General features: G+C 47.1%; 1 protein-coding gene across 1 annotated transcript in view; it reads right to left on the reverse strand.

Moving 5' to 3' along the window:
- Positions 1 to 9,491: 9,491 nt before the first annotated feature.
- The window catches only part of GALNT17 (polypeptide N-acetylgalactosaminyltransferase 17), a 185,048-nt gene continuing 174,831 nt past the window's right edge, over positions 9,492 to 19,708 (reverse strand). The window contains exons 9-11 of the mRNA XM_031591913.2: positions 19,524 to 19,619; positions 11,771 to 11,938; positions 9,492 to 11,510 (exon numbers count right to left, since the gene is read on the reverse strand). Coding sequence (XP_031447773.1) covers positions 11,382 to 11,510; positions 11,771 to 11,938; positions 19,524 to 19,619 — 393 coding nt within the window. The 3' untranslated portion in view covers positions 9,492 to 11,381. The remainder of the gene's footprint in view (positions 11,511 to 11,770; positions 11,939 to 19,523; positions 19,620 to 19,708) is intronic.

A 19,708-nucleotide genomic window follows, 5' to 3' on the forward strand; every position in this document is an offset into this window, starting at 1 on the left:
TCTCCCAGTGCCTGAGTAATTAACCTGTAGTCAGTTAATCACTGTGCATTGGGACTGTTCCTCTCACAGGGCACAGGGCTCCTGGAGCAAAGCCTGGCAAAGGAGCATCCCCTGTCCCATACATTTTTAAAGACTGTATTTTGCAATGCAGAGAGATGCCTCTAATATTGCTCTGATCTTGTGCCATGGACATTATTGGGCCCACGTGAACCTGTGTTGAAAAAGCCAAGACCTCTTATATCCCAGTCCTGACAAGCATGGCCCATCCTGGGCTTTGATGCATAGGAACTGCTCCGACCCAGACCCAAGGCAGTTTGTTGTCTTTAACATAAAATAGAGTTTTAGAGGCTGTTACTAAATACTATTTCTTACAGCTAGATGGAGCCTCTTTGTCTTTTTGAGGACAATCTCTCATGTAAGAATACTTCAATAGGGACGGTTCAAATTGAGGTGTTTTTTGTTGTTTGTTTGTTTGCTTTGTTTTGTTTTCATATGGAAACACTGACACAGCAGCAAACCTACCACTCCCATCTGAGGGCACAGAGCAGCCCCAGCTCCAGGCTTGCAAACCCCAGAAGCCACTTTGCTGCCTGACTGCAGCCAAACAGCAGAGGGATGAAGAGCAATTGTAGATGCATGCTCACATTTGTCTTTGCATCTGCAGCTGGACTGAGCATTTCAGTCAGTCAGGACAGCACCTGGCCCTCCAGGAAAGAATGGGGCACAGCTCTGAGGTCAAGAACTGGCTCTGCAGCAGTGTGTTCATCCTGGCACTCCCAGCTCAGCAGCCCCCCTTATCACAGGGCCTTACACTACAGCAGCATCCGTCTTCATCTGAGTTTGTCACTCCCTGGTTGACAGACTGATGGGTGGGACATTGCTGGAGTGAAGGACTGGGGTTAGAATGAGGGCTGGACACGCGTGGAATGGAAATGTGCTGTGCACCATGGCACATCTGGCTTCTGCCTGTGGCAAGCTGGGGACACATGGACACGTGGCTGTCACCAGGAGAGCACCTCTGTAAGGGAACCACATTTCAGACACAACACATTCCTCTTTTTTGCCTTATTTGCCAAGCAGGAAACTCCAGGTTGGTGAATGCCAGATGGATCTCCCATTCCATGCTCCTGTCCTAATCTTTGCTAGCACCGACCATCCTTACATGTACTTTTTTGTAAGCCAAACCCAAACCTCCCAGCTCCAAGCTTCCAACGTCACATAGTCACCAGGGCACTGTCCCACACCAAGAAGCACTATTCCAAAGCCACTTTTTGCCCAGTTTGGGAGTTGTTAGCCCCATAGGCAAATCCTGGACTGCCCATAACCCTGCCGTTGTGCTGTGTTTTGTAATCCTGCAAACACACCAGGCTGTTTAAGTTCCAGGCACACGGTGGCACTGGGGAAGCAGCTTTCAGTGCTGCTCTTGCAGTTTCACTCACTGCCTCCATGAGGACAAGGACACGAGGCAGCAGAAAGCCCTTCGTGCAAAACATGAACTTCACTCTCTGTGCACATGAAGGATGAGCTCTGTAGGGTTTGGTACCCAGCAATAGCACCCATCACCCCATGCTGCTGGTGCCCGTGCTCATCCTAATGAGTTGACTTTCTTTTGCCTGCATGCTGCTGTTGCCCACTTGGGGCCACTGCTCCTGGTGATCTGGCTCCCAGCAAGGGCACCCAGCCCTGTCGCCTCCCCAGAGGTCTCATGAACTGGGATTTCTGATGTGCTTGCAGGGTTTTGGGGGTTTTTGTTTTTGATTATTCTTATTTTTTTCTGTGCATACATCACGGTGCATTTCACTTCCAGGAGAGGTATATGAACAAACACAGAAGGGGATTACAGGGCTCTGCCATGAGCACTGGGACACTGACACCAGCCCAGTGGGCAAGAGGTGGCCTCTGGGCAAGCAGTGGGCACCACTCCTTCCTGGAGCACCAGAGCTGAGGGAGCAGCCATAGGGCATCCGCCAGCACTGTCACATCCCACAAGCTGATGGGCAATGGGGGATGTCCCACACAAGCCTTGCTACAAGGAGACAGGCAACTTCATGCCAACAAAGTCAGGAGATGAATCTTCTCCTCCCAGGTAACAGTGATAGGACGAGAGGTAATGGCCTCATGTTGTGCCAGGGAAGGTTCAGGTTGGATATTAGGAAAAAAATCTTCCTGGACAGAGCAGTGCTGCAGTGGCACAGCTGCCCAGGGAGTGGAGGGGTCACCATCCCTGGAGGTTCCAGAGCTGTGGAGATGTGGCACTGAGAGTTGTGGTGAAGGTGGGTTGGGGTTGGACTTGGGGATCTTAGAAGTCTTTTAACCTTAATGATTCTATGTAGTGAAAATATGAAGCATAGAATGGTTGGGTTGGAAGGGACCTCAAAACCCATCCATTTCCAAGCCATAGGCTGGTTGTCACCCACTCAGTGAGGTTGACCTGAACCTGAGAGCAGCCTTTATGTGCTATTTAGAGAACATAAAATCTACCACATCTCTAACACAACCTATGCCTTGTTGGGTGCTCTGCCCAGACACCAGCACCCAGGATGGCAGAGATGTCCAGGGCATCTCCCCACCACTAGCACAGGGCCATTCGCCCTCCTGGCCCATTCCCTGTGCTTTGCCTCCTTCTCACAGCACCCAGCATGGGGGGACTGCAATGGTCAGGGCAGGCAGGGTCTCCTGTAATAAATGGTTGGAGCAGGCTGCACACAGCAGAGCTGAAAAATAACAGTGATGAAGCATGAAATGCTGCAGCAAACACCTCCCAGGTAGTTTTCCAGGCCAACAGTTACAGCAATCGCTCTCAATGTTCGCACACAAATAATAATAATTAAAGGAAAAGAAACAACAGAACGGCGTGTACACATAACAAGATTTAAAAAAATAATAATAATGATTTAAAAAGTCCTCCTCAGGAAACAATTACACTTTCTATGCACTCTTTATCTATTTGGAGTCTCAAAGGAGCCCCACGTTTAAAGAAGCCAAAATATGGGGTGCTATTATTCACGTCAAGGTCCCAAGGATTTGGGGAGAAACTCCATTCTCCATGGGAGGAGCTCCCTGCCCTCTGCCCAGCTGATTTCTTTAGAAGAACATCAGTATTATTGACTCGATTGTCTGTCTCATTGCATTTTAATAGCAAAATTGCAGAGAAATGGATGAGCTTATTACTTTTAGCAATTTCACGCACATATTTTCAGCATGGGGGAAATTGTTCATTACAACATGAGAAGGAGCTCGTTTGGCTTTGAGGTTTTAAGCACTCTGATTTTAAGTGTCTTGAATAAAGAATAGATGTTACCTGCCACCTTTTCCCAGGAAGGACTCAAATACTTGGGGGGAGGGGCATCGACTTCACGAGCAATTAAATATTAAGCAACATTTTAATGGGAGCTTTTCAATCCCCACTGTGTGGCTCTGGCCACGAAGTAACTCATGAGATGCCCCTCCTCTGGTCAGATCACACAGATGCTCTTAGAATCACTGGGGTTGGAAAAGACCACCAAGATCATCCAGCCCAACCATCAACCCATCACCATCATTCCTTTACCCACAGCACGAGCGCTGCAGCAGGTGACCACCAGCTCTGGGATGCGCCCACAAGCACTCTGCTTTCAGAGCACTGTTTTTCTACATGTGCATCACTGAAAAACCATGTTTTCCCTCGCCAGCTATTGTCAACGATCACTTGCCTCCCAATAGTCCAGAGATAGCAGCTGATTAATATCAAATCTCTGGGAGCTGTTAGATATCCATCAAAGGCTGAAGTGTGTGTCTTCTGCCTATTGAAACAGTTTAACCACTGATGGGATTATAATTATCTTGCTATCAACTGCAACAAAGCAGCTCAGCAGGAGCTGTTACACTTAAACAGGGGAGGTCAATGGAATTATTCTAGTGGGAAAGTAAATGTGAGACCGTGACCTTGCTGTATAGATCGCCTATAATTAATAGGGTTTATGATTTATAGCAGGGCCACGTTATCACCTGGCAGTGATGGGGTTGGCAGCTGTGTGCCCCTGGCTGTGCTCTCTCAGTGGGATGTGCACAGCTGGGAGTGATGCTCAGCTCCAGCAGTGGGTGATGCAGAAGCAGTGATGCTTTGGGGCTGGGAAGCATGGAAACTGCAGCTCACTTTTTTTTTTCTTTCTTTCTTTTTTTTCTTTTTTTTTGAGCAGATGGGACAAACATCTGCCAGGAAGGGGTTGGGGATCTCACATACCCCGGGATGATCCATGGCCATGTGTTAGGGCTGGGCATGGCAGGGCTGACTGCTCCCCTGGCCCCACGCTGTGCCAGGCACCTCTGTTATCAGCACACACTGCCTGGAGGCTGCAGCTCAACATTTCCCCATTTCCCATCTGACTGATTCCACCCCAGTCTCTGCCATCTTCCTTTCCTGGCTGTTACCCCTTTGTATCTTTTCCCCTTGATGTGGCACATGCTCATGGTCCCACTACTGTTGTAGGGCAGGACAGGAGGCTCTGGGCATTCCTTCTGTTCTCAGTTATCTCATTTTGGGGAAGGTTGTGGAGGACTTGTGTGACTATTTTCCCCCCATATTAAAAATCACAGCCCACACTGAGTCCAAGTTCTTAGATCCACCTCTTCCTGTAACCCCTTCCCTCTGCATGAGTCCTCTCAGTGAATGGCCACAGGTTCACCCCACTGCTTCAGAGAGATGTGTCCCCAAGCTCCATTGATCTGCGCTGCCTGAAAGCAGGATTCCCCCGGTGCCTGCAGGGTTTTATGGTGGGTCTCAAAGGCTGGAAACCACCACTTTGGCCACGCAATGGGCGCCCAACCATTGCCCAACCCCAACCCTATCCACCTACCTTCTATCCTCTAGTCTAACCCTAACCCCAACTCTAACCATCTACCCTCTACTATAACCCCAACCTCAACCCTAACTATCCAACATCCACCCTAACCCTGACCCTACTACTAGCCCAACTCTGTAGGGCTGACAGAGGTAGGATGGCACGTGCTGTGCTGATGTACAGGCAATAAAACAAAGGTTTGGCCAACAGGCACCGTGATTAAAATTTAAAGAAAGTAAAAAGATGGCTTGCCTGGGTTCCAGCTCCAAATGCAAACTTGTTAGAAGAAAAACAGGAGATGGGGAATCTAAATAGCAAAACGGTAATGTACAAGGAACAAAACAACAGGAGAGAGAGCAAGAATACAGGGAAAGCAAAGCAAGAGGTAAAAAGGAGATGAAATGGGAAAGAATAAGGAAGAGCGGAAAAAAATCAGGAGAAATAAGCAATCAAAAGAAATAGTAAAGGAAAAAGAGCAAACAGAAGGAAGCACATGGAGAATAAAGGAGCAAGCAAGGACAGAGACACAGCAACCTCCTGCTGAGAGCAAAGAGAGGAATGTAAGGCGGCCCCAGCCACAAAAAGTAAAACAAGATAGTCATAAAGACAAAGAGAGAGCAGAACAAAAATAGCACCAAAGCCAAAGAAACGTGATGGGAATGGAGGTGGAGGTGAGCTGACACCGGAATGGAGGGGGAAAGCAGAGTGCAGGGAGCATTCCTTGGGGAGCTCTGTCTGCTGCCACCCCATGGCATGGGATGAGGAGGGGACCTGTGGGGACACCCAGACCTCTCTGCCTCTCCAGGGGAGGATGTGAGGCTCAGAGCATCCTGCTGGGTGCTGCTCTGCTCTCACAATGCCAGAAGCTGTTACTGCTTTACCACCGGCTGCCAATCCCATTCTCAGCACAGCACATCACCTTGACCCCACTCTGCCGTTATTTTCCTCCTGGCTGTGATTTCTGAAGAGCACAATAAGAATTAGCTCCTATGTGGGTTCTTGCCTAACTCTGAAATTCTTGCCTATAACAATAAAACCTAGAATGACAATAGGCAGGAAATACATTTGGAAAGCTATTACCCATCATGTCTCAGAGACACCAGATGGGAATAAAATAAGAAACTCCTCCTTGGAAAGCTCTGTGGGTTATACAATCTTTCTTCTTGCTATTTTGTCTTCTGACAGAGAAATAACACTTGACACAGGGGACCAGGATAGCCATTCTCAGCAGCAATTCCTGCATGCCTTCAGAATCAGACACCGAGCACTTTGGGTGCTAACCAAAGCTAATGCCTAGATTGATTTTTTCCCTTGTGCTGAGCACAACCAGCGTGACCCTAAGCCTGAGTTGGGGGTAAGGAGAGTGAGGTGGCAGTAGGACTTAGCACAGTCATCCCCTGGGATGTGACACTTAACCTGCTGCTCTCCCCCACAGATCCTGGGTAAGTGGAGACTGCTGAGCTTCAATTTTGGGTTTGTAATTCCTGCTGTGTTATTTCATTTTAATGTGGTGCTGGACAGATGCTGTCACTCTGCCTCCAAGCAGAACGCTCTGCCTGGATCCTGGTCCCACCAGCACTGACTGCTGCAGACCTGAGTGACCTGAGCAGCTTCAATTGGTCTGGGAACATCATGTGGCTCCTGCCTGTAGGAACGGCTGAAGCCATTAATAATTTGGGACTTTTTTTGATTTATAGAAAGAATTTGATGGGTGGACCACTCGATGGATAAGAAACTGGTTGAAAGGCCGCAGACAGAGGGTGGTCATCAATGGCTCCATGTCCAGGTGGAGGCTGGTAACGAGCGGCGTCCCCCAGGGGTCTGTCTTGGGACCGGTGCTCTGTAACATCTTTATCAATGACATTGATGACGGAATTGAGTGCACCCTCAGCAAGTTTGCTGACGACACCAAGCTGAGTGGTGCGGTTGACATGGTTGAAGGACAGGATGCCATTCAGAGGGACCTCGAGAGGCTAGAAAGGTGGGCCCGGGTGAACCTGATGAGGTTCAACACGGCAAAGTGCAGAGTTTTGCACTTGGGCCGGAGGAATCCCAGGCATCCCTACAGACTGGAAGGAGCGGTCCTTGAGAGCAGCCCTGTGGAGAAGGACCTGGGGGTCTTGATAGATGAAAAACTTAACATGAGCCAGCAGTGTGCCCTTGCGGCTCGGAAGGCAAATGGGATCCTGGGCTCCATCAAAAGAGGGGTGGCCAGCAGGGACAGGGAGGTGATTGTTCCCCTCTACTCAGCTCTTGTGAGGCCCCATCTGGAATACTGCGTCCAGGTCTGGAGCCCCCAGTACAAGAAAGACAGGGAGCTGTTGGAGAGGGTCCAGAGGAGGGCCACGAAGATGATCAGGGGACTGGAGCACCTCCCCTATGAGGACAGGCTGAAAGAGCTGGGCTTGTTCAGCCTGGAGAAAAGAAGGCTGCGGGGTGACCTCATTGCAGCCTTTCAGTACCTAAAGGGAGCCTACAAACAGGAGGGGAATCAACTCTTTGAAAGGGTGAGTGACAGCAGGACAAGGGGAAATGGTTTTAAGCTGAGGGAAGGGAGATTTAGGTTGGACGTCAGGGGGAAATTCTTTATGGAGAGAGTGGTGAGGTACTGGAACAGGCTGCCCAGGGAGGTTGTGGATGCCCCGTCCCTGGAGGTGTTCAAAGCCAGATTGGATGGGGCCCTGGGCAGTCTGGTCTAGCATTAGGTGGTATGGTTGGTGGCCCTGCGTGTGGCAGGGGGGTTGGAGATTCATGATCCTTGAGGTCCCTTCCAACCCTGGCAATTCTGTGTGATTCTGTGATTCTGTGAATGATTCCAGGAATCACCTCCTCCAGAAACATGGGATCACACAGCTACAAGGCATGGACATTCAGGGGATTGGACTTGATGATCCAACTCTTACAATTCTGTGATGCAGTAAATACAATTCCGTAATTCAGTAAAAATCCAGAAGAGCTTGGCACCATACCTTTCCATCTCTGATGGAGATTCAAGGGTATATGGATTTTCTTCCACCGTGACGTCCTTTAGGAGAGCAGTGGCTACAAATTGGATGCTCTGTGCTGGAGCTGTATTGATCATGCTCTGCAAAAACGAGCTCAGACTGGAGGCCACACTCACCTGGAGTGCTTCCAGCAGCCTGCCATGCCCTCAGCTCATAAATACAGCAACAGTTCCCTTGCTGTAGGGTGCACACACAGACACAGCTCCTACCATCCATATCTACTCACATCTCATTGACCTCATAGGACCATCATTACCAGCCAACTTGGGTTTCAGGACAACATGGGCACATGAAACTGGATGTCAGCCATACCTCGAGCTTCAGGTTACTTTTAGAAGCATCCGCTCTGGGTACATTTGCAAGCAATGCTGTTTTACTGTGTAACATCTCTTTTTAACTTCTTGAATGTAATTGCATTATCTTGGTGAGTGGCAGCCAGCATGGGAGGATGAAACGGGAGGTTAATTTGCACCGGCCATCTCTCTTGATTTCTCCTTCATTTCCATTTCTTTTTAAAATGGAAGTTCCATTAAAACAGCAGCACACTTTTCTATTAACTGAGTAACAGAGAAGAATGACTGCCTCTGTATCTCATCAACGGTGAATCTTTTTAAAATCACTCAAGAGGCAAGGCTCAAATCATATGTTTAATAAGAACCACTTTGATATCACTTTTTAAAGCAATTAACATTATTATTAGAGATAAGCGCAAGATGCAACATTTAGATCCAGATTCCTAAGACAGATTTCTAAGGTTTAGGAGGGTGCAGACCTCAGGCCGTCGCCTCAGCAATCATCTCTGCATGTCACAAACCAGTATGAGAATAGAACTGCACTTACAGGGACACAGCAGATAAAACTCTCCATTTTAATCCCGATTTTGCTGCTTTTCAGTCATTTCCAAGCACAGCAGTGAGAAGAGGGAAATCGCTTTGACAGGGTTTCTTCCCCACCTGAAGGTCCTGGAGCAAAGCATTCATTTCCACATCTCCTTCGTTTGGGATATGCAGGAAGGGAACACATCCCTGGCTATTTTTTTGAAGAATCAGAGCCCGTCGCCAACGGGATGCAGATGTTTCGTGCCACCCGAGCAGGCTGACAAGCACATGGATGTCACCACATACCGCCATGCCACCATCTTGAAGTGACCCCAGCCAACAGTCCCACGGTTCAGCAGAGCGATCCCCGCCTGCTGGAGAAGCACATCCTGCAAATGACAGCAGGCACGGCGCGGCTCCTCAGCGCTGATGGTGATGGGGACAGAAGCCTCCAGCAGCAGATGGAAGGCTGGCGGCGGGGACACCTTCCACCACCACAATTAAATCTGACAAAGCCCATCTGCCGGCGCCCTGAGCACTGGCAGGACTAGAGCAGAGCTGAGAACCGTGAATGATAGCACAGCAACATCCAAAGGATTCCTTTTTCTCCCCCACCCCCTCCAAAACATGCAGGCTTTTCCCAATGCTAAACAATACGTGGCTTCCACTGATGACTGACAGCAACTGACTGCTCAATTAAAAGGGAATTTTACATTTTGGCCACTAGCTGTGAAGTCTCAAATCCCCCAGGCTTTCTTGCAGTCCTCACCATTGACAAATGGCTTTTCTTAGAAGGAGCAACAAATGCAGGGGAAACACCTCATGCATCTAAAGACATTGCAATCGTGTCTGTTTCATAAGTGCTAAAATTTATTACACGAGAGATGATGCAACAGCGAGTAAGAGAGCAAAATTCTACATTGAGTCCCTACTTTGCAATTCAGGACAACAAGAGGTTTTACTGCATTACGGAAGGCAAGGGGGAAAACCCAGAGACAACTCCAATGAGTCTTGTCACGTGTAAGTGAACAATCAGATGTGATGCTGTAAGAAGGAACAATGAAATATATCTGTTTCTGTTCAATAAATTACTAAAACATCAGTCATAAACCTGCTGCATGGCGTTGAAAATTAAACTCATTAAACACCCAGGTAGCATTATCCCGATGCAAATGGAAGACAGGCATGAGTGCTCTGCAGCAAACAACTCTGTGCACATCCCATCTTTGGGAAACATATTTACACATACATCTCATATATTAATATATTTTAGTGCACCCTAGCCAGAGGGCAACCAGAAAGAGTATTATTCTGTGAGAAGGACAGGAGATGGGCTGGCTTCCCCTCTCAACTGAGCAAAGCCTGCGGCCACCCATTAGTCCCACATCCATGTGAAACGACTTTTCAGACTTTTCCCTTTTCCTGTTAGCCAGACACCAGGACTCCAAACTGAAGTCTCCCACAGTGGCTGGATAGATTTGGTTCCCAGGATTACTGCGGATCAGATAAACCAGGTGAGATCGTCCCACTGTGTTAACAAGCCTTAAGTGACTTCAAGATGAAGAATTTCAGGCAAGCTGCCATTTATTGGTCTCTTGCCCTCCCTCTCCCTTCCTTACACCAACATCACTGCAGAAGCACACTGAGCAGGCAGGATAGATGTGTTCGAGCCTCAAGAAGAAAACTACACCACTACAGAGGTAAGGAGACTACCACTATTCATTCATGTCTTCATTCAGAGGCAAGGATGCCTTAAAAACAAACTCCAAAGCCTCCATGGGAGGGAAGCCTGAGCAGGACTTTCTCTCACATGACCAGCCCTCAGTCCCTTGCACACATCAGCACATCCATCCTGAAAACAGCAAAAAAAGTGTAATGGAATCCCCAAGGGATTAATGCCAGGCTGGCAGCCTGCTGTGCAATGCTTGGGCTGCTGTGGGTTAATTCTAACAAGGCATGCATCCAAAAGACCCCAAAACAGGGAGGCAATCAACTGTGGGGCTTCCCACTTGGGGTCTCCACAGAGGAGCTGGTGAAGCGCAGGGCTGGTTGAGCCAACAGCAGCAAGTGAGCAATGGGGAGCAGACAATGGGAGCTCAGGATTCTTATTCAACTGTATTTCATGACATCTGTGATGGGGGACTGGAGAGATCTACAGGATCTACCAGGGAGTCTCTGAGAGCTTTGCTTCTCCCAGACTCTAGAAAGGGGATGCTGGATGCAGGAGCAAGAAAGGGAAAAGATACAATGCACCTAGCGAGATGCCACGTCGTTCAAACAGCTTCTTCAAGGCTTGGTGACCTTTTTCTCTCACAAGCACACGTTTGCACGCTTACCACGCAGATATATGCAGGGTCTCTTGATTTCAATCACAGTACAAACCTGGATGGGTCTTGGGAGCGCTTGGAGTCATCTGAGAAAACAGCATTTCCCTGCCAGTGAAATGCTCACAAGGATGCATGAGCTTATTACACTTACTCCAGCAGAAATAAGTGGTACCTTTTAGAGTGCTTGCCAGAAGAAAATTAGAGTTCTGACCCAATTTCACACAGTTGAAATCACCTGTGGGAGACTAATATACAATAAAAATAAAGACACAAATGCCCATTTCCCCCATGTCCTCTCCTAATAACATGAATAAAGCTCTGTTTTGATATTTTGTCCTTTCCAAAGGAGTCCAGATGGATTGGTCCAAGTCAGCCATCCTTCAGGTGAAACTCCTCTGACTTCTCCACTCTTTACTTAATGAAATTTTTAATTGTCCACCTCTGTCCTGTGCAGCTGCGAAGGATCAGATCGATGCCGGCCATTCCCCTGTTCTCCACCTCCAAGCAGCGCCCTGTTCCCTTGTTCAGGATGGCACCGTTCTAAAATTAAAGACATGGAAAAAACATCAAAAAGAAGTCAAGACGTGGGGATGCCTCTGAAGCAAGTCAGGACTGCACGCCGTGGAGAGGCTGTGTCCCTGTGCATGTCTGGGAAGTGCACAGTGCTTTGTGGGGCGATAATGAAACTGAAGCAATAAAATCATTTCCAAAATAATCGGCGGGGTTGACTGGAGCAACCTTTGTCACTACCAGCCCACTGTATGAGACAGAGAGGCGGTGAGGGCAGACCCAGAACACACCTGGATGAAATTCCAGCGCTTATGAAGGCTGCTCTTGACCTTGTCGCAGTCGAGGAGCTGGGGGAAGCGGCTCTTCACGTTGTCCACCAGGCAGCGGGTGTCGGGCAGGAGCGTCGTGGTCCCAAGGGCACCAAGGTGAAGGAACCCCTCCTTGGTGTAGCGTGCAAGCTGGGATAGAGAGGAGGGGATAAAGACCATCAGTATCCTTGAAGTATCACTTAAAAGCAATAGAAAAGAGGACAGTCATGGTAGAGCCTAAGGAAAAATCTGTGAGGATGGTGAAGAGAGAAAATAGAACTGATGAGGATAAAAGAGTAACCCTTTCTCCAGCCTTTCTCTCCTGTTAAGTTTATTTTGCAGACACAGGTGAGGGGGAGGGGAGAGGGGAGAGGGGAGAGGGGAGAGGGGAGATGGGGGAGGGGAGGGGGGGGGGAGGGGAGGGGAGGGGAGGGGAGGGGAGGGGAGGGGAGGGGAGGGGAGGGGAGGGGAGGGGAGGGGAGGGGAGGGGAGGGGAGGGGAGGGGAGGGGAGGGGAGGGGAGGGGAGGGGAGGGGAGGGGAGGGGAGGGGAGGGGATATTCTGAGCCTTAATGCCTTAAATCACGGGGCAGCCTCCTCCTTGCCTTGGCTCTTGGCTGGAGCCAAGTGCCCAGTGTGGCTGCCTGTGTGCTTGCCAAGGCAGTCTTGCTTTGGACAGCAAGCAATGCCACTGGTGCACCTGGGACAGCCCTCCCACAACCTCAGCATTTGCCAAAGGGCAACATATCACTGGCTCTGTTACCCAGGGATGCAGGCCCGAACACCCCCTAAAGCTCAGCAGTGCAGCAAAGGCTCAGAACCACACCTGACACTGCAATAGCACTGGCATATGAGTGCCATCCAGCCCTGGGTGCTGCAGTGGATGCTGTGAGAGTCAGGCTATGGGGGCTGGGGGTGTGGGAAGCAGCTGGCACTGTGATGGCACCATGCACAAAGGGCTCCTGCATTTGCAGTGTTTGAGAGACCCCACTACAATGTTTCCCTAAACATATTTAAATTCAGGAGTGAAAAGGAGATGAATGACAGCGGCCTGCCTTTCATAGTTCAGGGGAAAGATATACACAGCTGCTTATTTAAATTATGAATCAATCCATTATCTAGCAGACAAATGAGGAGTATTCAGCACGTTAATTAACTGAGCATATCTGTGACCCAGATGTTTAAAAAGAGACAGTAAATCACACTGGGAGTATGGGTTATCTCTGTTAGAATAATTAAACACTGAAAATCAAGTTAAAACAATGTAAAAGGGTCTGACTTGAGCTAGTAACAGCAGATGCAGTGCTTGAATCTTGTTTTCCTTCCCTCCATTTCTCCCTTTTATAAAGAGAGGGGTGCTGGATCCTCCTGCTGGCCCCACAATGCCTCTCTTCCTTGAGATGCTGCTCAGTGCATTTTGCTCCCAGCTGCAGGAGAATTTGCACTTATGGCTCCCAGCAAGGGAGCTGCCCTCTGCACAAGGCAGCAACAACCTGGGAAGGAATCCCTGAGTACCACATAAGGCTCAGATTCACATAATTTGTTTTCAGCAGTTTGATTTTCGAGGTGGTGTTCTCAGACTGACAATGCCTTCAGCCATGCAATTCATTTGAACTGGTATCTGAGCACGAGCCCAGAGGATGGGGCCACTTGTCTTGACAGAAAAAGCATCTAGAGGTCCCAAACGGGCAGTTCAAGTCACCCTCCTCCTCTGGTTCCTGCTACCATGCCCATAATTAGCGTGCTACACACTTCCTTTTCTTATGCTGTTCAGCAGTTTGTCCTCTGAAAAGCTGGCCCCATGCCCACCATGTTATCCCCTAACGTGGTGGGAAAAGTAAGTAGAGCAAAAATCAAATCTTTCCCTGGGAAGGGAAAGGGGCAGGAGCTGCAGGGAGGCTAAATGAGCTGAAAAACAAACATGGATATTATAAAAAATGCATCAAGTGCATCTATTAGATGTGTCATCAACTACGTATAATAGCCAGATAAATAAAGCCCTGAACATGTGTCCAGATCTGGAGGCATGTGAGGTGGCCCAATGGGCCGCTCTGGAGAAGCTAACCAGCTTTTTTTATCTGGGTTTGCCTGAAAAGAGATGAGAAGCATTACATCTGAAAGAGCAGCTCCAGACAGCTCATCACTCACACAGACTCGGGCCTTATTTAGAGGATGCTTCATCATATCAATAAAGCACACACACCATTGCCACAAAAACCTTCTGAGCAGTTGCAGCAATTCACCATTTAACCAATAAGTAGTCGAAGCCAAGCTTGCTGCTTCAACGTGGCTGGCACAGCCCAAGGCAATCAGTGAGAGTTTGTTCTTCAGTTGCATGTGAAAGCTGAATGAGCCAGGGATGATGCTCGATGCCTGATCAGTGCCTGGGGTCCCCAGCACAAGAAGGATGCAGAGCTGTTGGAGCTGGTCCAGAGGAGGTCACAGAGTGCTGGAGCACCTCTTCTATGATGAAAGGTTGAAGGAGATGGGATTGCTTAGCTTGAGGAGAAGAAGGCTCCAGGGAGACCTCATTGTGTTCTTCCAGTACTTGAAAGGAGCTTACAGGTAGGAGGGAGGGGTTGGAAATGGATAGTCTGTAAGGTCCCCTCCAACACAACCATTCTACGGTTCTACAATTCTATGACTTGTTGTGCACCTGAAGAAATTGCTCAGCCTCACACAGGACAGTAGACAAACCAGCAGACCAAGGGGATAGACCCGAGAAAAACAGTCTGAAAACACTAACGAGCTAGCCATTGGGAAGTGGTTAATCTTGATGAAGTCTTCTACAGCTTAATCACTGCAAGAAGTCCTTGGCCACATCCCCAGAGAGAAAAAAAGGATTTGTACCTGTAGCATTTTCCAAACACATTTCCTAGTTTAGGCTACAAAAAGACAGCTTTGGATCTCCAATCGAGTCACTGAGTCATAAAAATAAGGGATGAAAAGCTCTGGGATCTCAAAATGAATCTTTATGCCATCAAAACAGACGTTGGGACTAAAAAAAGGATGCTTTGGATGAGGCTCTGGGTCCTAAATTGGCACTGCACACGTGCCCCATGCATTGCAAAGCAGTACCAACAATACATCTTCTTTGATTATTTTTTCTGGCTGGCTGCATCTCAGGGATGGGAGAAAGTTAATTAGACATCTTAGCACCTGGGAAATAAAAGCCTTGATGACCTTCATTGACTGTATTGGAAAATAATTTAGGGTTGTTTAGCTTCCTTTCTGCAGTGAGCAGATCATCAATTAGCAACTGTTAAGTAAAGAGTACAGTATTTTCTCCTTAACCCAATTTCATCTGATGTGCTGTTTTGTCATCCTTGACATCGCGGTGTCCCGGATGATCTCAGTATTGATGACTTTGTCCCCAGGTTCTGATGATTAAATGGGCAAAACATATTTTATCCTATAATTAAATGAAATGCTCTGCTGGGTGAACATTATCTTAAGTTTTATAGCATTATAGTGCTTTCTATCACATTAATATATCACCATCGTTCTGTCACTCCAATGAGGTATTACTATATTATTAGTGTGATACATCATTACAGCAAGGTTTTTTCATGATGTATTGCTTAAAAGATGAAGCCATCAGGAAAAAGTCTAAAAGAGCACATTCAGTATAATTACAGGATAAAAGGATACTTCGTTATGAAATCTGATAATTATTTAACTTGGAAATGAATAAAAGCAGAAAGAACGAGAAGGTAAAGTGAAAACAGAAAAAAAGACAAAAAAACCAACAACCTCCCCTTTATAAATTCTACAACGAAGGTGCCGTGAGAAAAAAGCCAAGAACTCATCCATATTTGGCACCAGGTATGGGATCCATTGCACCCAACCACATCAATTTACATGCTACACAGAATCATTATGGTTGGAAAAGACCACTAAGATCACCAAGCCCAAGCCCAACCCCACCCCACCATGCCCATGTCCCTCAGTGCCACATCCCAATGGCTCTGGAACTTCTCCAGGGATGGTGATCCCACCTGTGTCAATGCACTGTCACTTTTTTGGAGAAGAAATTTCTCCTAATATCAAACCCAAACCTCCCTTGGTGCTTTCCTTGTGTTGTTAAAATGCCAGCTGAGAGCATACACTATTACTATACAATACAATACAATATTACTAGATGAGGCAAGGAACCTATTCCTAAACTGGGAAATGGATTTCAGCGTGGCTATGATGGGTCACAGCACCAGGGAGAGAAGTGGACATGGCAAGCCGAGATGTGAACACAAGTACCACTCTGTGTGCTGAACTACCCTGCAGGAACAGCAAGTCCTTGTGCTTTATATATATATATATATCCAGCAAGTGAGCTATTTGAACAAAGTGTTTACATCCCTTCTAATTATATTTCCGGTAATAAATTACAACATGCAGCCCATTAATTAAACTGTAGTAGTGAAAGTCCAATTTCTTTTGTGCCGTGCCTGTGTTTTTGCAAAAGGCTGATTTCAAAGCTTCTGCACTCCCTGATAGCTACTTTTCAAGGAGTTAAAGCTAATTGCACATATGGCGAAACAAAAGAACTGCCAAGAACTGGCTCTCAGCTGGAGAGGGAAGAGACAACGTGACATAGAAAACCAGGAAGAAAAACCTGTGCTGAGCTTGTGCAACAGGCAGTGTTTTATTATCAGGTTGGAAAAAGAAAACGTTGTTATGTTTAATCACAAAAGAAGCTGTGGAAAAAATAAGTAACCTGCTTTTAGTCGTTAGCCTTAAAGCCCAGGCTTAGCAGGCACTGTCAGACTAATTCAGTTTCTCCTATTATAATGCACTTAGAGGTTTAAGTTTCCATCCGGGAAGCCCAATAGGTAGCTTGTGCCATTTAAGAAAAAGAAATTGTGCATTTATGCAACAGCTAGGTTATATTTAGCAGTGACTTAATAGGCCATGGTTGACTGATCTCTGTTTAAAGAAAAGGATAAACCTAAGTGAGGTTTGTCTCTACCTTGGAGGACTCCCGTGGCCTCAGCTCAGGTGGCTCCTGAAGTTTGCAGTTCAGGTTCAGATGAGCTTTGCAATTACTTAGTCCCAGTGAACCTGGAAAGCTGACAGTGACTGTATTGTGAAAATGGACTCTTTACACATTCAAATCTTCCCAGATATCTATCTCAATCCTCAGACAGTCACTTAGGCTGCCACAGCTGCCATGTCCTGCAGCTCTACGTCCCCACTCGGCTCCATCCCAGTCTTCAACTCACCCTCCTGCCTATCCTTAGCAGAAATCGTTCTGTAGAGGAAGAATTAAAAGAGATCAAAATCAAATGGCATCCTGGGAAGCTACCAGGAATGAGAAGACATGCTCCCAGGCCCTTGGGAACAGGTATCAGATTTTCCTATGAACTCCAAAATGAATTTCCCACCTGAAAGGCAGCAATGGCAGTAATTGCATGAAGTCCTCCTCCTGTGCATGGGCTGCACGAGCACAGTGAAGGAGCTAGATCTGTCTGCAGTGTCCAATGAATTAAATTCTGTTCTCAAGTTCTGTTCAAAAGCCATGTCAGCAGACTGGCCACAGCACTTCTGCGTCAACTGGAAAACTGTGGTGCTTTTATTGGAAATCCACTCAACAAATCACCCCAAATACACTGGGAAAGCCTGCTTTACAGTGGGGAGTTGCCTTCCCCCCCAGTTCTTTTCTGATTCATGGGAAAAAAATTATGTAGGCAGTGTTTTATTATGCAAATACCTGCAGGCATTTAATGGGGGTGGTCTTGATTATATAATATTGAACATCTTAATGAATGCAAATGCAGTACTGAGCTTTCTTTTGCAATGTGATGAAGGAAACTGAAGTTTCTTCCAGCCCACATGGAGACCACATCAGAAGTGCTGGGTGGGCTTACAAAGCTCCTGGGAGCAGTTTCACCACTGGTGTTGAGCATTTCTATGTAATATATGCATTTCTGGGACAAGCTGAAGCTCTGATGCAGTATTATTTCACAGCATAGCATATCTGTCAAACAGCTTCACAAGATCCAGGTAATGCAAAGGTAGGCTGTTCTCCAGCAAATAAATACAAATCTCTGCTTATGCCCTCAATATATCCAGCTCAACATCCTAGCACAACTGGATGGGTTTGTCTCCCCTAACCTTATCCAATCAGCAGTGAGCTTCCTGTATCAGACTCATCCTCTTGGAAGTGCAGGTAACAGGACTTATCCCACCATGCCAGGTGTCACAGGGCTGCTCCTGTGGAACATCTCACCTTCTTTTGAGAGAACATGGATAATGTCTTCAGACCAGACACTCAGCAATCTGACAGCAGTGAAGGTACAGTTTTGCCAAAGTTTCTAAGTATACTTGTGGATGAAACTCGTTGAGTAGAACGGTGGCTGATGGCAATGGCAGCAGGGAAATGTTTCTGAGTGTGGTGGTGGCCACAGACTTGCCAAAGGAGAAAGAGCAGGGGAAGAAACAGCCATGCTACAGAGGAGCTTGTCCCATTTCAGAACCCGTTACCTCCAAACCCTGCATCTTGACTACATTTCCAATATAGGTGGCCACAGCATTTACGTGGGAAATGGATACAAAAGCAGGAGGTTCAGTCAGACATACAGCATACCCTGATGATGAACAACCAGGGTCTCAATGGATAGAGCTGAAGTGGCAGTAGAACAATTGCTGCTAAACTGCGAGTTTAGGGAGGCTGGGCGTGATTTTGGCAATGAAGGAAAACCTAAAAAACACATCATAAAAAAAAAAAAGGACACCACCACCACAACCACATGAATGGTAAGACAGTTACTCTGCCTCCAGACCTATGAGGAAACTTGTTATATTTCCTCCTTCAAGACTGGATGGGAGAGAGGCATTGTGCTAGGACATCTGCATGCTGAAATGATGGCCAGTGGGCACTCGGAAAGAAAAACAGGAAGGAAATCACACAATTTAGGCAAAATACTGAAGTGAGGATATGGGCATTGACAAGAGGAAGAACAGAGAAAAATTAAGTTAATGTGGAGCCTGCAGATCCTGGCTCAGAGTATGCTGTTGGCTTTAAAGATACCAGCAGCAACAGAGCGAGCACTGCCACTGTTTTTTTCCAACCCTACTGCTATTGAGCCATCCTCTGCTTCTTGCTTTTCCAAACACTATCAAAGATAAAACTGCCAAAAAGGCCAAATAAATTCATCATCACTAACTCTGAGGATTTGACGCTTCCAATGATCCTCCAAAAGACCGAGTGTGAACCTCGTAATAATGAATTTTGATCCAGAATGAGCTTGAAATTAGGATAAGAAGCTTCAGGTTTGCTCCTAAGACTTTGGAGAGGAGAAGGAAGTGCTAGAAAACTAACACTGTGTAAAGCCCAGCCCTGCTGAAATGGCTGATTATCATCCCATCAAAAAGCAGTGTTTGTTTTCTTATCCCAATTGGTTCGTTTCTACTCTGTCAGGTAAGAGAGAAAGAAAAAGTCTTAAAATGCTCTTCTTGTGTGTGTTCTGCTCTGTTCATTGGCCATTTGCTTTCAGAATTATTTACCCTTGCCTGGAAGATGTTTTCAAATTACGCTTTTACTTGCAGCTCTGCTGCAATTATGGTAATCCAGAAAATAGCTCTAAGAGTAGTTGGGAAAGCACATCTTTTATGTGAGGTTTTCTTTAACAAAAAGTCAGGCTTTGTACACTTGAGAGTGAAGCCAACAGACACGTTGCACATCCAGACTCCATCCTCCATCCCTCCAGCATCTGCTCCCAGCACACGTGGGCTCCTCACCTGCGGTCCCCAGCCATGGCACGGGTACAATATTGCTGTGTGGTTCTCCTGGGGGCCCTGGTCAAGGCAGACATCTTTTGCCTTGTTGTTTCGAAGCTGTAAGAAATAAAGACAGTGTGTTAAACAGCACTGCATCTTCAGACATAAACAGGAGACTGGTAAGCAGCCATGACTCTGGCCGTGGA

The sequence above is a fragment of the Phasianus colchicus genome, chromosome 21 (assembly GCF_987193195.1).
Source record: "Phasianus colchicus chromosome 21, bPhaCol1.hap1.1, whole genome shotgun sequence".
Taxonomy (NCBI): Eukaryota; Metazoa; Chordata; class Aves; order Galliformes; family Phasianidae; genus Phasianus; species Phasianus colchicus.